The sequence below is a fragment of the Berghia stephanieae genome, chromosome 5, assembly GCF_034508935.2.
Source record: "Berghia stephanieae isolate SIO BIC M18660-M18661 chromosome 5, UCSD_Bste_1.3, whole genome shotgun sequence".
Taxonomy (NCBI): domain Eukaryota; kingdom Metazoa; phylum Mollusca; class Gastropoda; order Nudibranchia; family Aeolidiidae; genus Berghia; species Berghia stephanieae.
The window spans coordinates 32,540,851-32,565,850 of NC_088364.1; the positions used below are offsets into that span (position 1 = coordinate 32,540,851).

Sequence of the window (25,000 nt, forward strand, 5' to 3'; positions counted from 1 at the left end):
AATATTGAATATGACACTAATTTATGTATTAGAAATTTATATCTCAATATTATCAATAAATTGACATTGTATATTAATTATATAACTGATAAATTGTATCTATCTATGCATAAAACTTACACATTTAAAGGTTTTTAGAACATATTATTAGCTCTTGAACGATAAGATACGATACGATTAATCTTCATGTCATTTTAAGCGTTGTAATATGGCAGAGAGTCGTAAATCACATCTTCCTCTCTTTCGATTCAAAACTCATTGGAAGTGTGTAATGCGTTCTCCTAAGTGATTAAGGAACAGTGAAAAGGTTACATATTTAATTGTAAGGTGGCATAACTATTAAGGTAACATATTGTATAGCCAGATCATAGGATTACGCCGCATAAAAGATCGAGAGTGGATGATCTTTATTTTACGTCAAGCGTTTATTTAGACTAGAAAATATGATGCCATCTCCCTGAAACCAGAAGATTAGTTACACAAGGTATTTATCCAGTCGTCTGGAAAACTGTTTTACACTTCCAATGAGAGGTGAACCAATGTTTTGACCTCACACGTTCGTTCCCTATTATCCGATCTGCCTTTTGTGACCTGGTCCAGGGCTCGTCAGCGGCGGTTTTTACACAACAAACACCTAGTATGTTGAACACGTGTTGACCTATGCGGCATCTACTTTCGACTACATTCAGACAATCGTACATTATATTTTATATATAGTTCGGAACAAGGAGAATCTAAAGTTTTGTGATACTAAACAACATACATTTTTAGAGGCATTGTGTTCAAAGGAATTTTACATATTATATGCGGCTGCTACTGTGATAATAAATAAAATTTAGTCCTTATTATTGTTCGTTGAACGTGGTTCAATCCGTGTCTTATTAAATTTCAGTGTTTATAAAATATAAAAATGTTCTTTACAAACAGAGGCTCCCAGTCGTAAGTATGAAACCCATCTCATATAAATGATAAATAAAGCTTTGATTTTGTGTTTTTAAGACCCATGCTCACGAGTAAATGAAAACGTTATGACAAAAGTTTTAAAAAAAAGTAATCAAATAGTAATTGAATAGTTGAAAATGCGTTGAAGAATAACTTAACAACTTGTTCATGAAACAACGAAATTGTATAACATTCTGTTAAAAAGAATGAATTACTATCAGAAACTAGTAATCGTACATTGCAATACGATATTGCAGACCAATCAAATCTACACATTATAAAGGGCTCTGTTTCCACCCATTGGATTTAGGTGCAGAAGGATTTTTGAATCTTTTGTTCTGCAGTGATATTAAATAGTTGGCTTTTGAGATAATCTTTTGTTCATCTTAACAACGCCACTACCACACTGTCTCATTCGTCTGTAGTGTTTCATTCATCCTGTTTTGTTGATAAAAGGGAAACCCGAAACATCCATTTTATCTGATTTCGTATATTAAATTGAAGCTTACATTCAATTTCACATTGTTATTTATTTCTTCGAGTTTCGAGCAGCAACATATTCAAAGGGTAACAAACGAGGAGAACTGCTCCAAATTAAAGTAAAAATAACAAGAAATGAAGTGATTAGAAAAGTGACAGAAGTGCCTCCACTTACTTTTCTAATAATTAATATTCACCCAATATCGGAGCTTACTCAATGTCTCAATCGTCTCTGCAATAGCTAGATTCTAGCATACTCTCGGGAGAAGCCAAGAACGCGGCTATGCTATCTGGTCTAGTGGTATGACACTCGTCTTCGAATCGGAAGGTCCTGGGTTCGAGCCTTGCTCGGCGCATTGTTGAGTCCTTGGAAAATGCTATTTACCCACATTCTCTCACCGTACTCAGGTGTATAATGAGTACCTGGCCTTTTAACAGCGCTGTCTTTGTCCGAAAATCAAATTTGTTATATCGCGTAATACGCATCATGACCAGTCGTACATGTGTTGCTGTTGGCCAGGGACCCTTGCAAAGCGCATTGAGCTCGTTTAGTGGATATTGCTCTATATAAAGCTCAATTTAAAAACGTAATTTAATTTAAAGAGCGTAATAGAATGCTCGTGGGACGTAAGGACTCATGTGTAGATAAAATTCGGTCACCCAGCCCCAGCGTGTCGATTTGCAAAACATGCTGGAATTCGTCGTGTTACAATCTCTCGAGTTCTGTATATTATGTTTGTGTTGAAAATAGAGATCATAAGCTTCACTGCTAGCTCGCCAATAAATTTTCGTGGTGTTTGTATGTGTTGACATCATGACCGCAAGAAGTCGCAAGAGGGACTCAAAATAGTTACCACCTTTGAAATCACTCTTATTGGACTGACCGATGGCGTCGATTGTAGAACGTGGCCAGGCGAAGGTGCCGTAAAAGTCGGCCCGTTGGTTCGACTCCCTATCACGCAAAAGTTTTTATTCTCTATTGTGTTTTTGCACGTTTTACTTAATTCATTTTTTGCGATACAGAATAGTGCTCTATCCAAATGGTAGCAAAAAATAGTTAATGTCAATTTAATGCTGCAGAAACTGGGGTAAGCTCCGCTCCATGGGATCTATCGCTGTGATATCACTTCATTATGACAAATTCTACAAACTATAAAAAAGTGACATTTACCTTTTACATAGTTATCAAGCTCTCTCTCTCTCTCTCTCTCTCTCTCTCTCTCTCTCTCTCTCTCTCTCTCTCTCTCTCTCTCTCTCTCTCTCTCTCTCTCTCTCTCTCTCTCTCTCTCCCTTTCACTACATGTCTATCTATCTCTGTGTGTGTATGTGTGTGTGTATGTGTTTGTGTGTGTCTGTGTGTGTGTGCATGCTCGTAAAATTGTGGAATGAAACTAGTGTCTAGATAGGTAGGCCCTAGTTCGAGTCTCGCTCACCAAGTTGAGTCCTTGGAGATAGTTCTTTACTCAATTTCCTCACCGTGCATTGGTGTAAAATGGGTACCTAACCGATAACAGCTTTGCATCTATAAAGAAAAAAAGGGGGGAAAAAAGGTAAAAGCGCCTTTATGCATCATGTCCTTTCCAACACGTTAAGCGTTGCGCAGCTTCTTCTTGCACATTAAATTGATGCTGCTCTGTATATAGATAGAATGAAGATGACGTCACTCAAGCCTTTGTTATTGTATTTTGCCATCCGCGTTTGTGAGTAATTCTCCAGACTATAAAAGTTCGTGGTTACACATAGTTGTGTGTTGGTTCGTTATACTTCCGGATGGCAATATTATTAGTTGCCCAGCCAAGCGCATCCTATCTAAAGTTTGTTTTTTTTTTTTTTTTTTTTTTTTTTTTTTTTTTTTTTTTTGAAGGTAATGGGTTTGGTGAATCCCATGTGGAGAATAACGATGATGAGAGACAGTCAACTGTGCATTAATCTTTACCACAATGTTGTACGATACCATCTGTTGTTGACGTGCATGCAATGTACACACAGTATAATGTCATTTTCGTGTAACTATCTGTTATTGATGTATGCTACAAACCACCCCTTGTTTATTTAAAGTCTCATTCACGGTTTGATCTTCGCAGGTCGAATGGCTCTAATTCATTTAACCAATAGATAGTATGTGCTTGGCTAAGAAGCTCACAACATTGCCATCCTGAAGTATAAAGCACCAACACACAAAACTATGTGTAACCTTGAACGTTTATAGTCTGGTTAATACAGTTTAGTGAGAATTACTTATAAACATGGCTGGCAAAAAAAAAAATAATAAAGGCCTGAGTGACGTCATCTTCGATCTGTCTATAGATAGTTCGAAGATGACGTCACTCAGGCCTTTGTTATTGTTTTTGCCATCCGCGTTTGTGAGTTGTTCTCACTAAACTGTATTAACCTGACTATAAACGTTCATGGTTACACAGAGTTTATGTGTTGGTCCGGATGGCAATGTTGTGAACTCCTTGGCCAAGCGCATTCTATCTATAGATATCTCTTTGTTACTGTTTTTAGCCTGCTATTTTTATTAGAGTTCTTACTAAATTCTAAACGTTCAAGGTTACATAATATAATTCTGTGTGTTCGTACGTTATATATATCCGGCTGGCGGATTATTATGAGCACGTTGGCTAATCGCACAGCATCACTAGAGTCTGTCCATAACCAAATTGAGTTCATGCTTACCAACCGTATCGAAGGCTACGACAGGGGCCATTACAATTATGAGCATAATATTATGAGCATAATACATAATATATCACTATGTGTTGACGCATACTTGATGGCATTGTTATAGGCTACTTCTTATCATTTTACGTCTCGGTCCAACTTAATTTCTACCATGGTATTTTCATTAAAATGTACGTGACAATGCGTAATAAGCCTTTCGATTAACCAGTAGATTTTTGAGCAATCAAAATATGAAATTCGTGACACACCTTCACATGTGCTCGGAGAAACATCGTTGTTTGTTTATAAACAATCACCAGAATGAAGTCGACCTCTCTCTGATCATTGTTATGGGTAACTAGTTATCACGCGATTTTGTCGATCATATTTAATAAACGTTTAAGTTTACACATAGATTTGTGTTGGTTTTATTCATCAAGCGATAGAACAGTGGGTATTATACTTAGACACATACTATTGACAGTAAAAGCTCTGAAGTTTGCTATGGCAACCAATCACTGCCATTGTTTACATTATGACGACTGTCCGAGAGGCGTGTTTATCTATGTGTCTATTTTGTTATCTGTACCGATCAAAATCGATTACATTTTAATGTTTTCAAGTTAAATCTACAGTGTTTTCCCTTCTGATGACTTTGTAATAGGATTAGTTTATTATGTATTTGGTATTTGTATTAAACGAGCTTTTTGTCACTGAGTAACGTACCTATAGATAGAATGATGTTTTGTTGCCGTCACTCAAGTCTTTTATTATTGCTTTTTGCCATCCATTTTTATCAGTAATTATCACTAAACTGTATTAACCAGACTATAAACGTTTAAGCTTAGACATAGTTTTGTGTGTTGGTCCGTAACATTGTCGGATGGCAATGTTGTGAGTTTCTTAACCAAGCGCACGACATCTATAATACCAAAGAACGTGAACTACATATTATGCAAATTAAATTACAAAACAATTATTGATCCGATCCATGAATCCCATACATTCAAAAACAACAATAATCATCTGGGTGCCTAAATGTGTCGTGTGTCTGGGCCGATGTGTAGTGTGTGGTTTTAGATCATCGGTTATACTCTCCTACTATTTAATTGGCATGTGTGTGTTTTAGCTCGTGGTTTTCCATTACCAACCACGTTTTTGTGTTAATTATGATTCTGTGAAATATGGAGTCTAAACATCGACCATATAAATATGTGCGGTAAGATACACAAAAGATGATTAATACAATTTATCATACTCTTCCACCGTTCAAACTTTTTTTTTTTTTATATTTCAAATGTAATTCTTTATTAAAATAGCTCTTGGCTAGTCATAATAATATGTGAGTTAGTTCGAGATTCGAGTCCTGCTGTACGTGGTGCAAATTTTAGTTTTTATAGAAAGACTCAACTGGCGATCTAAATATAATGACAAAAAGCTGATTCATTCATTAGACAGCCATGGCACTTTCCTATAACAACATCTCTATTGATGGCATTCCTTTAAGTAAATTCATTGATCATGCTCAGGTTTAAAATGCTTACCTGATAGATGACAGTGTTGTCATAATAATATGTGAGTTAGTTCGAGATTCGAGTCCTGCTGTATGTGGTGCAAATTTTAGTTTTTAGAGAAAGACCCAACTGGCGATCTAAATATAATGACAAAGACCTGATTCATTCATTAGACAGCTATGGCACTTTCCTATAACAACATCTCTATTGATGGCATGCGTTTAAGTAAATTCATTGATCATGCTCAGGTTTAAAATGATTTCCTGATAGATGACAGTGTTGTCTTTATCTAAACACAAAACGAATGTAATAGGCAAATGTCATGTGTCGCTCGAATTTAATAAGAATATCTTTATTGTCCTCAAAATAGTGACAATTTGTCATTTGGTTACACATTTATAACAATACAATATATTGACATAGACACACTCACACATATGAACACTAGTAACATCGTAGTCATCGTCACCAACATCATCATCATCATCATCACAACAACCTTCCTAATATATCCATTACAATCCTTCACTTTCACCATTCCCCTATAACACCATTCACCATCCTCATCATATTATACTCCATATTATATTATTTTACTGTTTCAAGCTATGAGAGAGAAAGCGTGTGGTCCGCCTCACTCTCTCTTTGAGCAGATTGCTTTGGTATGACATACTGATTTGTACCACATAATAGCTTACCTTTAAAAAAAATTGTATCCATTAAATAAATAACAACAGGAAATGAATGGAAGTTTCTAATTTATAAATGAAAACATGATATGGCCGTTTCGAGTTCCCCCTTTATCATCGTTTGTTGTATAACGAAGGCGTCGGTCACACGTGTTCACACACACACACACACACACACACACACACAAACACATGCACGCACACACATACACAAACACATACACACACATTCGTGTGTCAGCACGGAAACACCATTCAGACATTAATTAATTAACATAGGGGGGGCGATAAATGAGATGACACAAGAACAAAAAGCTTTTATATAGTAATAATCTCTTTGCTATAGATAGTATGCAGATGACGTCACTCAGGCCTTTGTTATTGTTTTTGCCATCCGCGTTTGTAAGTTGTTCTCACTAAACTGTATTAACCAGACTATAAAAGTTCATGGTTACACAGAGTTTGTGTGTTGATCCGTTATACTTCCGGATGGCAATGTTGTGAACTCCTTGGCCAAGCGCATTCTATCTATAGATAGTAAGAAGTTGACGTCACTCAGGTCTTTGTTATTGCTTTTTGCCATCCGCGTTTATGAGTAATTCTCACTAAAATGTATTAACCAGACAATAAAATTTCAAGTTTTGTTGTGTTGGTCCTTTATGGCAAGGTTGTGAGCTTCTTAGCCAAGCGCATACTATTTATAATATTATTGCTGTGTATTATATTCAGTCAGCGCGACATGTAATTCTTTCATAACACGGTAGATAGAATCTAAAAAAAAGGTTGTCCGTAAATGCCGTGTAAGACTCGTGTGTTGCTTTTAATTCGATAAGGTATTGTACTATAATGTTATTATAATATAACACCACTGCACACGAGCAGCTTAATAATAATAACAATAATGATAATAATAATAATAATAATAATAATAATAATAATAATAATAATATAATAATAATAATAATATAGAAGAAGAAGAAGAAGAAGAAGAAGAAGAAGAAGAAGAAGAAGAAGAAGAAGAAGAAGAAGAAGAAGAAGAAGAAGAATGCTAATAATAATAATAGAGTAATAATAATAATAATAATAATAATAATAATAATAATAATAATAATAATAATAATAATAATAATAATAATATAGTCATGGTAGATCTTGCGTTTTGATCGACAATAATGTATAACAACTTAGCGAATTTTTGCTAGACTGCTCGCCTACCACAACAGTTATGCCTAGGATTAGTTCTCACATAATATAGATAGAATGCGCTTGGCCAGGGAGTTCACAACATTGCCGTCCGGAAGTATAACGGACCAACACACAAACTCTGTGTAACCATGAACGTTTATAGTCTAGTTAATACAGTTTAGTGAGAACAACTCACAAACGCGGATGGCAAAAACAATAACAAAGGCCTGAGTGACGTCATCTGCATACTATCTATAGAAGTAGCCATCAACTCCCGTGACGCCGTTAAACTTTCGCCCTCGCATTTTTAGCAAAGTCAGGGTAGCTCAGTGGTTGAGCGCTCACCTCAAATCGAATTGTTTCGGTATCTTTTTCGGATGCAGTCTTGTCCTTCGTTATTATATAACGAATTTTATAATAGGTGCATCCGATGTTTTTTCTTCTAAACATCCCTGTTTACTTAGAAGTGTTTGAGCAGCTGTGGCTGTTATATCTGACGCAAATTACATTGGGATAGATTAGCGTCTGATCCAAAGGGTAGTAATCAATTACAAATGCGATTTATTTACACCTATAAGCATTATTATTGCTTTATACTTATATATTTTCTTTTCTTTAAAAAACAAAAGAAGAAAAAGATGAATCAATGCATTTAATGTCTGATTTTTTGACTAGACTGTTGTTTAAAAGTATGTCACACGATTTCTGACTTGTACGTCCCTCTCTCAAAGCCCACCGTAGGCAGTGTAAAGTTCTTGAGAAATGTTCTCACATTCTCTCACCACACTCATATGTTAAATGATACCCGGTCGAGTTGCCTTTGTCTCAAAAAAGTGTAAATTCACTCTACAGGCGTCATATATTGTCTCCCTTGTTAACCAGTTACTAAGGTAGTCTGGAACAACTCGTATTTCAAAATTTGGCCAACAAAAAAAACAAAAAAAAAAAAAAAAAAAAAAAAATAATAATAATAATAATAATAATAATAATAATAATAATAATGATAATAATAATAATAATAAAAAATAATAATAATAATAATAATAATAATAATAATAATAATAATAATAATAATAATAATAATAATAATAATAATAATAATAATAATAATAACACACAAAAAAACTCGTTCTTCATAATAATATATGGATCGATTTAAATGACCTAAATCTCGGCAAAAACTCTCAAACATCGCGAAGTCCTAGGTTTGAGATGTTTTGTCAAAATGAGGGCCATTAAAATCGATCGATATACGAAAGACGAATTTTCTGGCCAAATTTTGAAATACGAGTTTTTTTTTTCAGAGTACGTCAATTATTTTGTTAAATACGCTTTGATTTCAATTAAATTGAGCTTTATATAGCGCAATATCCACTAAATGTGCTCAAAGCGCTTTACAAGGGGTCCCTGGTCAACAGCAATATTAAACATGTAGGACGAGACATGATGCCTGTTAGGCGATATTACAATTTTTCGGACAAAGACAATGCTGTTAACGGCCAGCTACTCATTTTACACCTGAGTACGGTGAGAGTATGTCAGTAAAGAGCCTTTTCCTAGGACTGAACTATGCGCCGAGCGCGAAGCTCGAACCCAGGACCTTCCGATCCGAAAGCGAGTGTCATACCACTAGACCACATAGCCGCACTTTGGTCTTGAGATCCCTTGTAAATCGCTTTGAATACATTCAGTGGCGTGTTTCAATCAATAAAAGCTTAATTTTATAGTATGTATAGGGTGCCTTACAACCTTGGTGAAAATCCGGGTTATTATATTTTACAGTTGTTAATAAAGATAAGAAAATTCAAACATCCTAGATTGCTGTTTACTTGATTGTCAAGACATGCTGTTGAACTATTTTACCGTATTAATCTATTACACACGGGCTTCGATTATACTCTGACCTGCCATGAACAATTTTCCGATTTCCCTTTTCACCACGGTGTTAATAGAAAGAATGAAGAAAAAAGGGGGTGGGGGGGGGGTGGGGGGGGGGGGGCGTGGGGAGGATAGTGTGGCATAATTATATTATTGTCTCTGTGTGGCCTTGATAACCCTTTGATGATATGATTTGATATGATATGATATGATATATTTTATGATATGGTATGATATGATATGGTATAACATGATGATAATATTCACATTTCTGACTAAATATTTAATTTTTAGCAACTAAATCACTCCGACATAATGCCATTTTGAGGGAATTGGTATTAAATTTTGTTTATATCTTCAATACAACCAAAATATAGCAAAAAATTGTTATTTACATTGCAAAATTCCACACATTTCCCTTAACCATGAAAGACAGCCTCAGACTCTTCAACGTGACACAATAGTGTTTATGTTTTTTGGAATTAGGCAATTTGCCAAGCACAATGAATGGGTGAGCTGCATCTTTTGACACCCTCCAATGGTGGGCGGGGCGGTCACTGTTATTGCATCTTTTATCCCCCTGAATTACTTTTTTCCAGTTTGCTTTCAGTCTTTGTCTTTAAAAATATGAATTGGTTTTCTCTTGGCGCTGGCAGGAGTCCTTCCTTGGCTGAGAGGAAAGCAATCAAATGTATAGTATTAGTTTTGAGAGATGATGTTGTTTTTTTTTCCTGGTGCGGCTATGTAGTCTAGGACTATGACACTTGCATTCTGATCGAAAAGTCCTGGGTTCGAGTCCCGTTCTGAGCCGCGCTAGTTTAAGCTTTGGAAAAGGCTTATTACTCACATTCTCTCATCGTACTCAGGTGTAAAATGAGTTCCTGGCCGTTAACAACGTTGTTTCTGTCGGTGAAAAATGGCAATATCGCCTGATAGGCGTCATATCTCATCCTACTTGTTAAGCGTTGATTTTGGCTAAGCACACATTGTAAAGCGTTTTGAGTACGTTAAGAGAATATCACGCTATAAAAAAAATTGAGCTCTTTATATAGCGCAATATCCACTTACCGTGCTCAAAACGCTTTACAAAGGTTCCCCGACGAACAGCAACACGTATCATATAGAACGAGACATGACGCCTGTTAGGCGATAATGCAATTTTTTTCCGACAGAGACAATGCTGTTAACGGCCAGGTAATCATTTTACACTTGAGTACAGTGAGAGAATGTGAGTAAAGAGCCTTTTCCAAGGACTCAACTATGTGCCGAGCCAGGCTCGAACCCAGGACCTTCCGACCCGAAAGCAAGTGTCATACCACAAGACCACAAAGTCGCACAAGTTATCTCTATTTTATTATGTAGAGATATTTTTGGTTTTGATTATATTTTGTAAACAAATTAAATAAGTGTATTCCTCTCAGTGGAGTCCACCATGCTCGTGTCTGATGAGACGTTTGTGATCTCAAACTAAGTGCAGCAGTGATAATGTGCCCTACTCCTGTCTATTCCCAATTCAAACCAGTCCCCATTGTCTTGCTTTCCTTTGTATGTTTTTAGTCGGAAATCCAGAATATTTTCGCTACCCCATTTTATTCCATTCTCGTCATGGCTCTGATATGATCTAAACGTGTCGCAAGAACGGTAAAAAAATAAAAAATGCAATATGCACAAATGTTTGAAATAGGCTATAACGATCATGAAGGCATGTTGCATTATATTCGTGAGGCAAAGGACAATCGTGCAAATTGATTAGCTACCGTTCTCGATTATGCCAGATAACCAAAAAGGAAAACAACCAAGCTTGCTCGACTATAAGGTGATTTCAACGCCAAAACATTATCGGCAATAATCATCCATATAAAATCATGCAAAATCATGCATTGCAAAGCTTTTGGAGGACCCAATTTTTACGCATTGCGACAATCTGGTAGTATACGTATATCAGAATGCAGAAGACTTCTATTATTATTTAAATGTGATAAGCTAATCTCGAAAACCGATATTAAGCACGGGTATCATGCCAACAAAACGTCGTTTAGAGAGGATGAGACAATTGATAAAATTTAGAAGTGACTAAGGCAAGCACTGGACCTACCTGGATAAGGATATGTTGCCATAATGCACAACCTTTTAGCAACCATATTTGACATGGAAAAAACGTGTCACATTTCCTAGTTAATGCCCCCCCCCCCCCCCCTCGCCTTTAAGGGTTATATGTAATAGTTTCAAAACGTTTGGCGAGTTTCACTTAAGGATTTGATAAGAAATTCTTGTAAAGTAAAGTGGGCCATAAATTATCGTGTCAATGGTATACCGATTCGCATTCAACTGGATGCAAGATAAGTTTATCACTTGTATGATACACGTTCAGTGGAAGCTTTGACTATTTTTGTGGGTAACACATATACTCGTTGGTAACACTAACTCCTGCTTCATATCTATCTTCTTTAGAAATGCGTTTGCTTACGGTCAGCTTTCCAATATTGTAATTCATAGAACTTGTTAAATCCATTCACTATACCAATTGGAGAGTTTTGATTCAACAGACGTTGGTAAGTATGGCTTTAAAAAACATTTCCAATGTTATAAAGCGTCATGTTACTTTTATCCATACCATAGTTCCTTAACCCTCTCCTTACCAACTATAGGAAAATCGTCACATTCGTTATGATAAAACCAACATTTTTCTTATTCAAATTTCTCTTGCACATCATAAAATTTTAAGAAGATGAACAGTGTGTTGTAGAGCATGTTTTGTTAAAGAGACTATTTATCGCAAGAACTTACTGCTTATGCGTTTGAGTAATAAAAAATATATTTTTGTGTTAGTTGGGTTTGAAGTTTTTGGGATTATCCTGAAACTGGCTGGTAAGGAGAGAGTTAAAGCTATAAGGCAAATTAATCCGGAGTTTTGTTAACCGGGCAATGACAATTTCTTCTTAATTTTTTCTTAATTTTAAATTAGAAATCTCGTCTACGACAAAGTAATTTCTATCATGTCTTTAAGACCCTTTTACACAATCACTGTCGGACCAAGAAGGGATTCAGAAAAAAAAAATCAGAACTGCACCGGAATCCGAAACCTGTCCGCCTGTCAAACGCTCTGTCATTGACCCACTGAGACTCCAAAACAAGACGTGCTCCATTTGTCAACGACCGTCTCAAAACAGTATTATGTCTAAGTGGTTTTTAGGTGCTAACATGGAGTCTCGGGTTACGTTTTTTAATATTTTATTGAGAAAATGAATACAATGTCTTAATCAATTTTTCATTTGTGATTTATCGTCTCAAAACGGTGTTAAGTCGAGTGTCTAAAAGTGTTTTGTTTATTTTAAACGACCAGAAAAGTGGGATTTTAGTTTTTTTGTTAGTGTAAGAAGTTAATTCTATTGTCTTCAATTTCGGTTGCGCTAGCTGCTATGGTGCTGCAGTGCTAAGCCCCCTCCTCCCCCAGAACTTTTGATTTCTTCCAGGACTTAACCAATTTTTCACTGAAGTGGTTCAATTTGTTATAACTTGTCCTATGCCTACTTAGCTTACTTATCCTCTTGGTGCTATAGTTGCACAGAAGTTCGACAGTAGATCTCCAACCATCACGGTGTGCTGACATCTTTGCCATCTCTCCTTTTGTATGACATTTCTTTACGATCGATAGCTTTGCGCAAATTCTTATTAATATAAGAAAAAATGCCATTTCCATGATCAGATCTATGTTAAATTATAGCATAAATATTTGCAACCAGTATCATATGTTCTGCAAGTTTCTCATAGTGTGCATTAACACCATTAACAAGTTTTCGAATAACTTAAATAATCAAGGGGACGGAAAGGGGCTAATAGCAGGAAACGTTCTGATTGGTTAATGCCTAGCAACCAGCTTATTTACCAATTGACTAGTACTATGTTATCTATTCCAACAATATCTCCCAATACTGTAAAGACCTATGTAAATGACTTTTTCTTTTTATCATTGTGGAATCACAAAACCCATCTTTTATGCTCGGCATACCTAAATTCCAAGTGAGAATTTCGAGCATGATCACCCCGTCATTATACATAATATATGAGTATTGCAAACGTCTCCACGTCACACTTCTAATACTACAACTACTTTTACTACTACTACTACTACTACTACTACTACTACTACTACTACTACTACTACTACTACTACTACTACTACTACTACAACTATTACTGCAACAACAACAACTAATACTACTACTACTACTACTACTACTACTACTACTACTACTACTACTACTACTACTACTACTACTACTGCTACTACTACTACTACCACTCATCATCCATCGTGGCTTGTGCTCTTGAGCACGTTGCTGGTCAGCTGTCTCCACGAATCACGATCCTCTGCGGTGTGAATGAAATCTGTGTTGCTTTTTAAGTCACATTTGGCCATTCTTGTGTATAAAACCGTATAAAAGGGTACTTATAACATATGTTTCTACTACTTTCATTCTGGTCTTCAAGTTTAGGTTCTTGTTTGACACGACTGGTCGCATTTTATGGAACACGTTTTTTCCTATTGCTATTCTTTGTTTTATATCCTCTATGTCACGTGCGTCATGGTTGATGATAGTGCCTAAATAGTTAAATTTCTCTACTTGTTTGATGGTCTCTCCTTTGCTTGACAAGTGGAAGGTCGCGTTGTGTCATTCTTTGAGACCACGATGCATTCGGTTTTCTTAATATTTAGTTTCAGGCCCATCTCTTCACTTTTGCACACCACTATATATCTAAAATTTTCTGCACATGTTCTGGAGAGTAGGCCATCAGAGTACCATCGTCTGCGTATCATATTATGCTATTCATATTCTGCCCTCCAACGACGACACCTTTCATATCTTCAATTTCTTTGAATATTATTTCACTATATATGTTAAAAAGGTCCGGTGGTAAGACGCAACCTTGTCTTACTCCCTTCTCGATGTTATAGAAGTCCGATGTTTCATTATCCAGTTTGGCACACGCTGTTTAATTCCAATATTTTTTCACAAGTCGAAGGTCTTTACTGTCTATACCGATCTTTTCTAAGATTTTGAATAGCGTATCGTGTTGTACTGAATCAAAAACTTTGAAAATACTTGTAAGGTGTTTTGTAAGGATATAATGACATAATTTAACTCTCATTAAAGACGAGTTCAAAAGAGGTTACCATTGTAAAAAAATATGTTAACATGACGAGAATTTAGCTCTCCCTAAAGATGGGGTTTTAAGAGGTTACAATGATATTAAAAATGCTACAATAACTCGTAATTCCTGGTTTGAGAGTTGTTGCCAAGACGAGGGTCATTTTAACTGATCGATATTTGAAGTTTTCTGGCCAAATTTTAACTACTACGTGTTTCATCCCGAGTTTTTGAGACAGTATAATCATGAGCAACACAATAATAATGAATGGAGGTCTTGGACGACTGAATAATTGTTATGATCAAGCAAATGAATTGAGGGAAAAACACGGCTTTCATTTTAGGTTGAGTTTTCTTTTCTTCGGATATCCGCGTCGTAAGCCATTCCTTTCTCTGTGTAACCATTGCTGCCCGAGACATGTTCTTTTATCATCAATTAGCTTTCTACTCACACACACACACACACACACACACAAACACACACACACACACACACACACACATTATATATATATATATATATATATATATATATATATAATATTGTGCTCCTGTTTGGACGAGAAGTGCCCAAACAAGCCTTGTTGATGTGAAACTTAGAGACTCGATGCGAATAGTAATTGGGTCCCTGAAATCAACCCCAACACAATGGCTGCCAGTCATGAACGCTATAGCACCACCCAACTTGAGGAGAGAGGATGCAACACAGAAATGGATATCCAGAGCTGAAGAAGATAGTGGAACTCCTCTGCAAACCATATACAAAACTGCGACCCCAACATCAAGACGTCGTTTCTACTTATCAAAGAAAGAAAACTACAACACACAAGAACCTGGTACGAGGAATGGAAAAGGAATAAGCTAACAGGGGGGAATTAATTGAAGATCCCTGTAAAAGTGTCCCAGGTCTACAGGATCAACCTAGAAAATACTGGGTAGCTCCAAATAGACTACAGTCAAAACATACAAGAACAGCAGCCAACATGTACAAATGGGGGCTCCAAGAATCACCAACATGCCCAAAGTGCAACCAAGCACCACAAGATGCAAACCACCTCGTACTAGATTGCTCAGAGACAAAACTGGAAGGGGGTTTTGAAACCATCAACAAATGTGATGATGACTTCCGAACCTGGACTGATACCTTGAACATAGAAGTGTAGCCGAACGATACTACTACATAATATATATATATATATATATATATATATATATATATATATATATATATATATATATATATATATATATATATTAAACAAAAGCAATTATTAAAAGTTTAAAAGAACAACAACAACAACGATATAATAGGAAAAGAAAACAAAGCAATTAAAATCTAGACACTTTGAAGACAATACGCAAAAATTCATTAAAATTCCAATCACACAATTTTTTATTGGTGTGTCTTATAGAGCTTGGATTCGAGTCCTCAAAAGGACACACACTTTATTTCTATTTTACCGTGCACTGACAAACCAGGGTTTTCTTTTTGGTAAAAAAAAATCTTGTCTTTTTCAATTAACGACCTATTTAAATGACCCTTATGTATGCAAAATACTTGTTCTGGAGTTGAAGGTACTTCTAATAAATTGATATTTGGAGTAATCATTTTCTGGCCAAAAATGATTTTAAAATGGCTGTTATTTTTACCAGTGTTGATATAAACCTTGTTTTTGCCTCACGAGCTCATTGATTGTTTAAAATAAAATTAATCTATACTTACAAATGATGTTTTTCAAAACCATGTCCTTATATTTACATCCTGTGCAGCGTTTTAAATAGTACTTACACAGATATGGACGGAAAAGTACACAGATCTGCTTCTCGGCCTCTCATTATCGTCACTGTCATCTTTGTCATCATCGTTATCATCGTCGGGGCGGTGGTGTGGAAAGTAACGAAAGATGCGTATGAAGGAGATGACAACATCAAGTCTAAACCTGTCACTGGCAATGACAAGGGAGGATCAGATAATGGTGGGGGTGATGGTGATGGGAAAGAGGAGGCGATCTCAGAAGAGGTAAGTGAGACAAATTAATAAGGCAGAACCATAATAAGCTCGAAAGTAAAACGTTATGTTAAGCGCACAGAATGTAATTTAGTTCAAATCCAGTGTGGCAGCAGCAGTAGCAGTGGTGGTGGTAGTGGTGGTTGTAGTAATGGTGGTGGTGGTGGTGGTGGTAGTAGTAGTAGTAGTAGTAGTAATAGTAGTAGTAGTAGTAGTGGTAGTCGTTTCGTAGTAGTAGTAGTAGTAGTAGTAGTAGTAGTAGTAGTAGTAGTAGTAGTAGTAGTAGTATAGTAGTAGTATTTGTTGATGTCGTTATTGTCGTTGTTTAAGTAGTTCATGTAGTAGTGATAACACTCGTTGTTGCGGCCCTAATACAAAAGAGGAAGTCAGCTAATAAAAGTAATAAAAGGTCGTGAAAATTACATCAAATCAGTCACTACATGGTGGCGAGGATGATGATTACCATGATGATAACTATGGTGATGATGATGAAGATGATATGACGACTGTTGTTATCACGATGAATGAATAATACGAGAGGAAATAACCCGATGGAATTTATTTGAGTATTTATTTCCACAGCTGTGTCCCTTGACATATAATACTGTGTGGTTTTGTTTTTGTTTTTTATTATTGACACATTTCTGTTTGAATAACTCAAGAGCTATGTAATATTTCTCCAAACGGTTTTAGCAACATGTGCAAAATTTATCCAAGTCTTTATTGATATAAGTTTTAACACTGTGCGCCGTTTGTTAGCTGAGCTATGACGTCATCAGTAGAAAAGGGTGATTTTGACATAAATTGCAATTTATTTTGGCTTAGTCCGACATGGTTCTCGAAAGTTTATTTCATTTAACATGTCAATCTAAGGTTATCAACTTGGAGCAGTGCCTTGACACTGTAAAATTATTTTATGTATGACGTCATCACTTATTGAACTGATGATTACGATAGCATTTTGAGGCTTGACGCAATGATGGGAACCTTTGGTGACGGCAATTTTTATGAAAACAAGAAATTATGGTCACGTGGAGCTATAAATCGGACGATTGCGCAAACACACGTACACAAATCAGAAAATGAAACTTGAATAAATTTGAATTAAATTGTAGAAAGACAAATTGATGTCGTTGCAGCTTTTTTTTTTTTTTTTAGTTATTCAAACCTGCAATGCGTCATTGACTAAAAACAAACACACTGTAAATTACGATTTATTCCAAAATTACTGTTTTTTATTCATGACATCATAACACAGCTACCATAGGACGCAATGTTTTAACATTTATATAAGTCAAAACTTAAATAAAATCTGCACCTATGGCAAAACAAAACAAATAAAAAACGGTTGTTGAAAGCTTACTTATTTGGAGATACTCGAACCTAAAATGTGTCAATTATTGTTTTTAAAAAACACACTGTAATTTAAGTTTTTTTTCGTCACTTATAGCTATTCCAATGCGAAAAGATTTGTGAGGTTCTCTATGGAAATGGTCCGCATTTCCCACTTTATGAAAACTACATCATAGATTTGGCATTTAAGAGTAGAAAATCGGCGGAAGAGTGGCTTGGAGAAAAAATAAGAGCCATTTCACTGTTCAATGTGCCATCAGAAATTAATCTTAGAATTATAATATTTAAAGTGAGGTGGCAGAAATGAGGATGTTGAGATGGTCACTTTGCTAGACAAGATAAAGTGAGAAATTAACGAATTCGAAGGTTGACTGATAAGCTGAAAGAAGTAGAAAAAGAACGTGAAAATTTTACTTTTGATTTTTAAAAGTAATATGCAGATATTAACAAGCTATCACATTGTTGGGAAATCCCAATTTTAATCGGAAAGCCCCAAAATATAATTTACTAGCCATAACTTCAAAGTACATTCTTTTTTTTATCTGGGTTTTTGAATTAACATATTTATATTTTAACTGTTTTTTGTTGTTAGCTGAAGAAGTGTGTTGAGCCCTAAACGTTCCTATTTTTGTTTGAAGCTGCATTATGCATATTTGTTCATACTTTTTTACAGTCTACAGTTTTCTAGGAGCTTAGTATTACTTTGATCCAGTAACATGTGGAACATTTTCTTTAAACATCTTACGGCACTACAGCCCATAAACGTACGCTAACAAAATTTGGACAACAAAAAAACTTGATTACGAAAGCAGAAATTATCCTTCAGAACACTTGGACAAAATATAAAGTAGAAAAATACACAGGAGTCACGATGTATATGCGATCCAGCTCACTGAGATTGTAAAATGTAGACAGAAACACTTGTTTGATTGGGATTTCTCCTACGAACTCTCTGTTTTACCACCAATCGAATGTTTGGTTATGTCAGAGCGTTGTGTTTCTCATTGAATATTTCCTTTCGTATAATCGTGCACCATATATAAATGATAGTTGCAATTATGTTAATATTAACATAGAAAATGTCAATAATTGATTGAAATGTATATGTCACAACCTTTTTTTTTATAAATTATCATATAAAAGATGCCAATGATATATTTCATGGTCACATCATTTTATATCATCATAGAAAAGATGTCAATGATTAATTTCAATGTCACAACCTGAAAACCCCCTTTTGTGAATATCAATTTATAAATTTTGTAAATAGAAGGTAGTTTGTTGACATATCTCACCCTAATATAATTTACAGGAGTTGAAACGCAGTCCCTGGAAAAGATTGCGTTTGCCTAGAAGCATCCTCCCTATCCACTACGATATTACAATGTATCCAGATTTCTATGGGGGCCACGGGGAGTTCTATGGGAATGAAACAATCCAGGTATACCGTGTGCATATATTTCTTTTATAATACTTTGGTATCGAAGACTATATCTTTAACTATCTATCTATCTATCTGTATATCTATCTATCTATCTATCTATCTATCTATCTATCTATCTATCTATCTATCTATCTATCTATCTATCTAGCTCTACCTATTTTTTTTAAAAATACTGCATTGGTATCGGAGCCTATGTTCTTATCTATCTATCTATCTATCTATCTATCTATCTATCTATCTATCTATATATATATATATATATATATATATATATATATATATATATATATAGATCTACCCATCTATCTATCCATCTATATATCTATCTATCTATTTATTTATCTATAAGTGATTATAAAAAGTCCAGTTATACAATGGAAATTGTCAGTCTGAACGAAAGATCAAATTGGAATAATATAAACGTAAGATATATTTAGATGAATGACGCTTTCTGAGAATTGTGTGACTCAGCCACAGCTTTAAAATTCGAGGAGCATAGCAGCTGCTCTCTCCATTCATATTAATTGTTTACATTGATTAAGGTTCAGGATAGTTACTATTGTTGTTGGTGGTATCTCTACATATTTTATTGCCATGTAGGAAATATTTTGTCATTACAGTTTAGGCCGGATGTTATAATCTCGAGTAAGATATGACCACATAGTTTCCCACGGCCGTTATTTTATTATTTTGTACTCAGGCATTGGACCCTGGTTCTTTCATAGACCTCAGTAAGTGTCTCCCAATAGATTCCGACTATGCGATGCAATTGTTTCAGTGGTGTGAATCGAGACTTTCTAAGTTATTTTTTGTGAGGCCCCAGGTTCCACAATTATATGTCAATTTCGGAATAATCAGTGCCTCGTCAATCTGTATTCGTTTTTTATCACTGATTATGTTAGTTTTGTACCATAAATTTTGGAGTTGCTTTAATGCATTGGTGGCCAGCTGCAATCGTTTTCTGATATCTTCATTTTCGTTAACCATATTGCCTCGTTTTCGTACACTTTTCCATGCATTTAAATTTCAGTTGATTTTTGTTTATTCTATTTAGGATTGATTCACTTTTAGATTCCATGCTTGATATTATTGGTGTGTATATTTGCTTGATTCTCTGTTTCAAAGGGTATGTCTGCATCATCTGCGTATATCAATTCACGTGCAATTTTGTTTGTTGGTGGTAATTTGGTCTTAGTTCTTTCAGACTCAAGTTGTCTCTTTGAGGGGATCCAGTTGAGGTTGATATTGCTAACATGTTGTTACTTCTCTGCCGAATTCAAATTGTAATGTAGTATTTGATAATAGATATCTTATGAGCTTCACGTGATCTTTGTCCAAGAATGAGTCAAGGATTGATAACAACTTGCTTCTACATTTGATGTCGAAAGCTGAACTCATATTATTCCAAGTATGGTAAATTCTTCCTTAACAACAAGATATGAAGTGAGTAGAAAAGTGCTCCACTCACTTTTCTGAATTAAAAATTCACCCCATACACCGGAGCATACTCAATGTCTCAATCGTTTCTATGTTATATGTTTGTGATGAGAATATTGGCTATTAAGCTTAACTGCTGGTCAAAATTACTTCGCGATGGTGGCGAACGAATCGGCGATTTCAAGAAGTGGGTGAGAGAGGGATCTAGAAATGACTTTGGGTTTGAAACGAATATTTTTTGTGTTCGTGGATAGCTCACACGGTAGAGCCACGCTCTCACCTGCCAGGCGGAGTTGTCGTACCAATAAGGTCGCAGGTTCAAACCCCACCACCGCCGCGAAAAAAATTTTTATTCTCTATTGTCTTCTGGCACTTTTCTACTCACTTCATATCTTGTTGTTACCAACATAAGTGCCTGCTCCACTCACTTTCCTGAATTAAAAATTCACCCCATACACCGGAGCATACTCAATGTCTCAATCGTTTCTATGTTATATGTTTGTGATGAGAATATTGGCTATTAAGCTTAACTGCTGGTCAAAATTACTTCGCGATGGTGGCGAACGAATCGGCGATTTCAAGAAGTGGGTGAGAGAGGGATCTAGAAATGACTTTGGGTTTGAAACGAATATTTTTGTGTTCGTGGATAGCTCACACGGTAGAGCCACGCTCTCACCTGCCAGGTGGAGTTGTCGTACCAATAAGGTCGCAGGTTCAAACCCCACCACCGCCGCGAAAAAAATTTTTATTCTCTATTGTCTTCTGGCACTTTTCTACTCACTTCATATCTTGTTGTTACCAACATAAGTGCCTGCTCCACTCACTTTTCTGAATTATAAATTCTTCCATCACTTTTAAACTCACTTTGTGATGGTGTAAGATATTCCTCTATCTTTTCTCTAATTCTGTTGAGCGTGATTGTGCTTAAAACTTTTCTTAGCGTGGATAATAAAACGCATCAGTCACAAATTTATATATATATATATATATATATATATATATATATATATATATATATATATATATATATATATATATATATATATATATGTCTGTGTGTGTGGGTGTGTGAGAGAGTGTGTGTGAGTGTGTGCAAAGTTTTGATTCCAAAACTCTACTTTGGCCTGGTGGTAGAAAAGACTATATCTTTACTTTCCTTCTCTTTCAGTTGAAAATTACAAGTCCCAGCAAATATATTTTCATCCACGTTCAAACCGACTATCTCAACATATCAGACTCCTCTGTGCATGACGACACCACTGGCACAGTGCTCGATATCAAACGGACTTTTGTGTACAAACCCAACCAGTTTTTTGTTATCGAAGCCGATGGACAATTCAATGGATTTGTCAATGTCCGGCTCCAGTTTAAAGGGACTTTAACCAAATCGATTACCGGCATCTACAAAAGCTCATATGTGAACTCGAAAACAAACAAAAAGAGGTTAGCTGTGTTCTAATTATTATTAGTACAGTAGAGAGTTTGCTGCTTGACAATATAAAGATTAAACGAAAAAGTAAATTTATCAAATTATAAATATTTCTCTACTTATTTGTCTTTATGATTATTTTCATCTTTCCAAATTATTCATAAATTCCAACATTTCTAATAATAGGGAAAGCTGAATTGCTCAAGCCATTTGTCATTGTAGATAGACCTAACTTGGAAAAATACTAAATATTATATTTTTCAGTATCTTCTTTCTAAAAAGTTTCAGTACATTGTCGTGCTCTAAAAAGACCGAGTTGTTTTTTTTCTTCTTGTTTTTGTTTTTTTTTTATTTTGGCTAGAAGACCCGCCCTGTCAATCGATTATCTACATTCAAAATATTTTTTTAACGCAAAGCAACATGTTTAGATTCAAACTAGACGACAGCGATAAAGAGATTGGCCTTTCTTTTTATGTAAATCTTGTATAATCTATTTGCTTTGTAGCCGTAAATGGGATATCTAGTTCAGATTTATCAAAAGATTTTTGGACATGACTATATAATATTTGCTGTAACTTAGAAGAAAAAATAACCATTATCCTGCATCCACAAAATACTTTATTCTTTCTTTTTTCCGTTGTCTAGTTATCTTGCTTCTTCCAAATTTGAACCAACCTTTGCCAGAAGAGCTTTTCCGTGCTTGGATGAACCCAACATGAAATCAAATTTCACAATCACTCTCATACACAAAGCAGATTACACTGCCTTGTCTAATATGGATGTTAATCAGGTATTTTAAAGCTTTCTGATTTTTAAAGAGTTTTCACAAATGTATTTAATAAACTTGTCTTTCGTATCGAACTGGCTATTTTTTTATGTCAAGCTTTTCAGAAATATTCACATCTTTAAGAGATAATTGTAAAAAATAACACGTTTTCTTCTATTTTCTTTTAGATGATGCTAATATGCACATTGACAGTAATACTTAGTCTGCGTGAGCTACTCATCTCATATTATTTTGTATATATGAAAAAAGTAGTAGTAGTAGTAGTAGAAGACAAAGAAGAAGAAGATGATGAAGAAGAAGAAGAAGTAGAAAAAGAAGAAGAAGAAGAAGAAGAAGAAGAAGAAGAAGAAGATGATGATGATGATGATGATGATGATGATGATGATGATGATGATGATGATGATGATGATGGTAATAATGATAAAAAGCAGAAGAAGTAGACGACGTAGGTTTATTTTTATTATGCTTTGTTGATAAGAAGGAAAATAGTTCATTGTAAGCGACACAAGTTACAATTTCAAATTTCGGCTCATTTTGAGGTTACAATTCCTTTTTGGCTACCTGGCTCATAGCGATATCATACCATTTTAGGGCCATTGGTAACATTTAAAAAATTATGCTCATTTCATGTCTTTCTCAGACATATGACGCCAATGTTAACGGACAAGCGTTGTTAGCAACTCAGTTCCACCAGTCTGTAAAGATGAGTACCTATCTAGTTTGCTTCATCGTTTGTGATTTTGAGAGTGTCTCTACAATGAGTAAAAAGAACACCAAGGTATGTAGATAGGTATGCATATGGCGTTTTCGTTTCAAAGAGTAAATATTGATATTGCGAGTACTTGGGTCAATTTTGACAGGAGACATTGTAGAAGCAAAGCAGAATGTGTAACACAAAAATTAATAAAGTCAAAAGGATTCGGGCGTAGGACAGCCTTGGCACAGAACCTTCCTCTAGGCCTTGTGTGTAAATATATATATATATATATATATATATATATATATATATATATATATATATATATATATATATATATATATATATATATATATACTAGTAAAAAGCTCGCAATTTCGCGGGGAAAGAACTATTTTCATTCGATACTGTACTCACCATCATTTAATGAGGGCAGATTGGTAAACAACGTTGTCTGTGTAATTTGGTATATCTTCGGTTGATTTTTCTGTGTGGCCCAATAATATATTTGATAATATATTCCCTCAACTAACCCCAAGAAAAAATTAAACCTAGTACCTTTAATTGACCCTAATAGGAAAAACAAACACCCTAGCACTTTAAGACTTATGACTAACCATAATAGGAAAAAAAAATCATCCGATCTCGAGCTAACCCTAATAGACAAAATCATGACAAATTGAATAAATAACCGCCTGACAAACGATCAAAGGTGAAAATACAAATTTAAAGAATACTGGGGATGTAGGAGCTTTCGGAATGTCTCCCCTTTACTTAACTTATGGAAAAACAAACACCCTTGCACCTGTAATAAGACTTATGACTAACCTCTCGAGCTAACCCTAATAGAAAAAAAAACAACTCTCGGACTGCTTTGCACTACCTTTCAACTTTCAATACTTAACAAATCAAAATGGCGGCCGAAAATCAAAACAATGGTCAAATTAGGAAATTTTAAACTTTCACAAATCTATCAAGGTTTGTTCTAGTTTTTAAAATGCCTGACAAAATATCAACGGGGAAAATACAAATTTAAAGAATACTGGGGATGTAGGAGCTTTCGGAATGTCTCCCCTTTACTTAACTTATGGAAAAACAAACACCCTAGCACCTTTAATAACACTAATGACTAACCTCTCGAGCTAACCCTAATAGTAAAAAAACACAACTCTGGGACTTCTTTGCACTACCTTTCAATACTTAACAAATCACAATGGCCTAATAGTAAAAAAAGAATCAAAATGGCGACTGAAATACCTTCATGTGATCAAGTGAATAATATCACTATGAATGCCACGATTTGCTGAAAAATGCCAACACACACACACACACACACACACACA

General features: G+C 35.2%; 1 protein-coding gene across 1 annotated transcript in view; it reads left to right on the forward strand.

Moving 5' to 3' along the window:
- Nucleotides 1-4,697: 4,697 nt before the first annotated feature.
- The window catches only part of LOC144973922 (glutamyl aminopeptidase-like), a 74,645-nt gene continuing 54,342 nt past the window's right edge, over nucleotides 4,698-25,000 (forward strand). Inside the window, exons 1-6 of the mRNA XM_078916811.1 lie at nucleotides 4,698-5,305; nucleotides 16,273-16,522; nucleotides 19,176-19,304; nucleotides 21,913-22,187; nucleotides 22,819-22,963; nucleotides 23,601-23,738. Of these exons, the coding sequence (XP_078772937.1) occupies nucleotides 5,271-5,305; nucleotides 16,273-16,522; nucleotides 19,176-19,304; nucleotides 21,913-22,187; nucleotides 22,819-22,963; nucleotides 23,601-23,738 (972 nt within the window). The 5' untranslated portion in view covers nucleotides 4,698-5,270. The remainder of the gene's footprint in view (nucleotides 5,306-16,272; nucleotides 16,523-19,175; nucleotides 19,305-21,912; nucleotides 22,188-22,818; nucleotides 22,964-23,600; nucleotides 23,739-25,000) is intronic.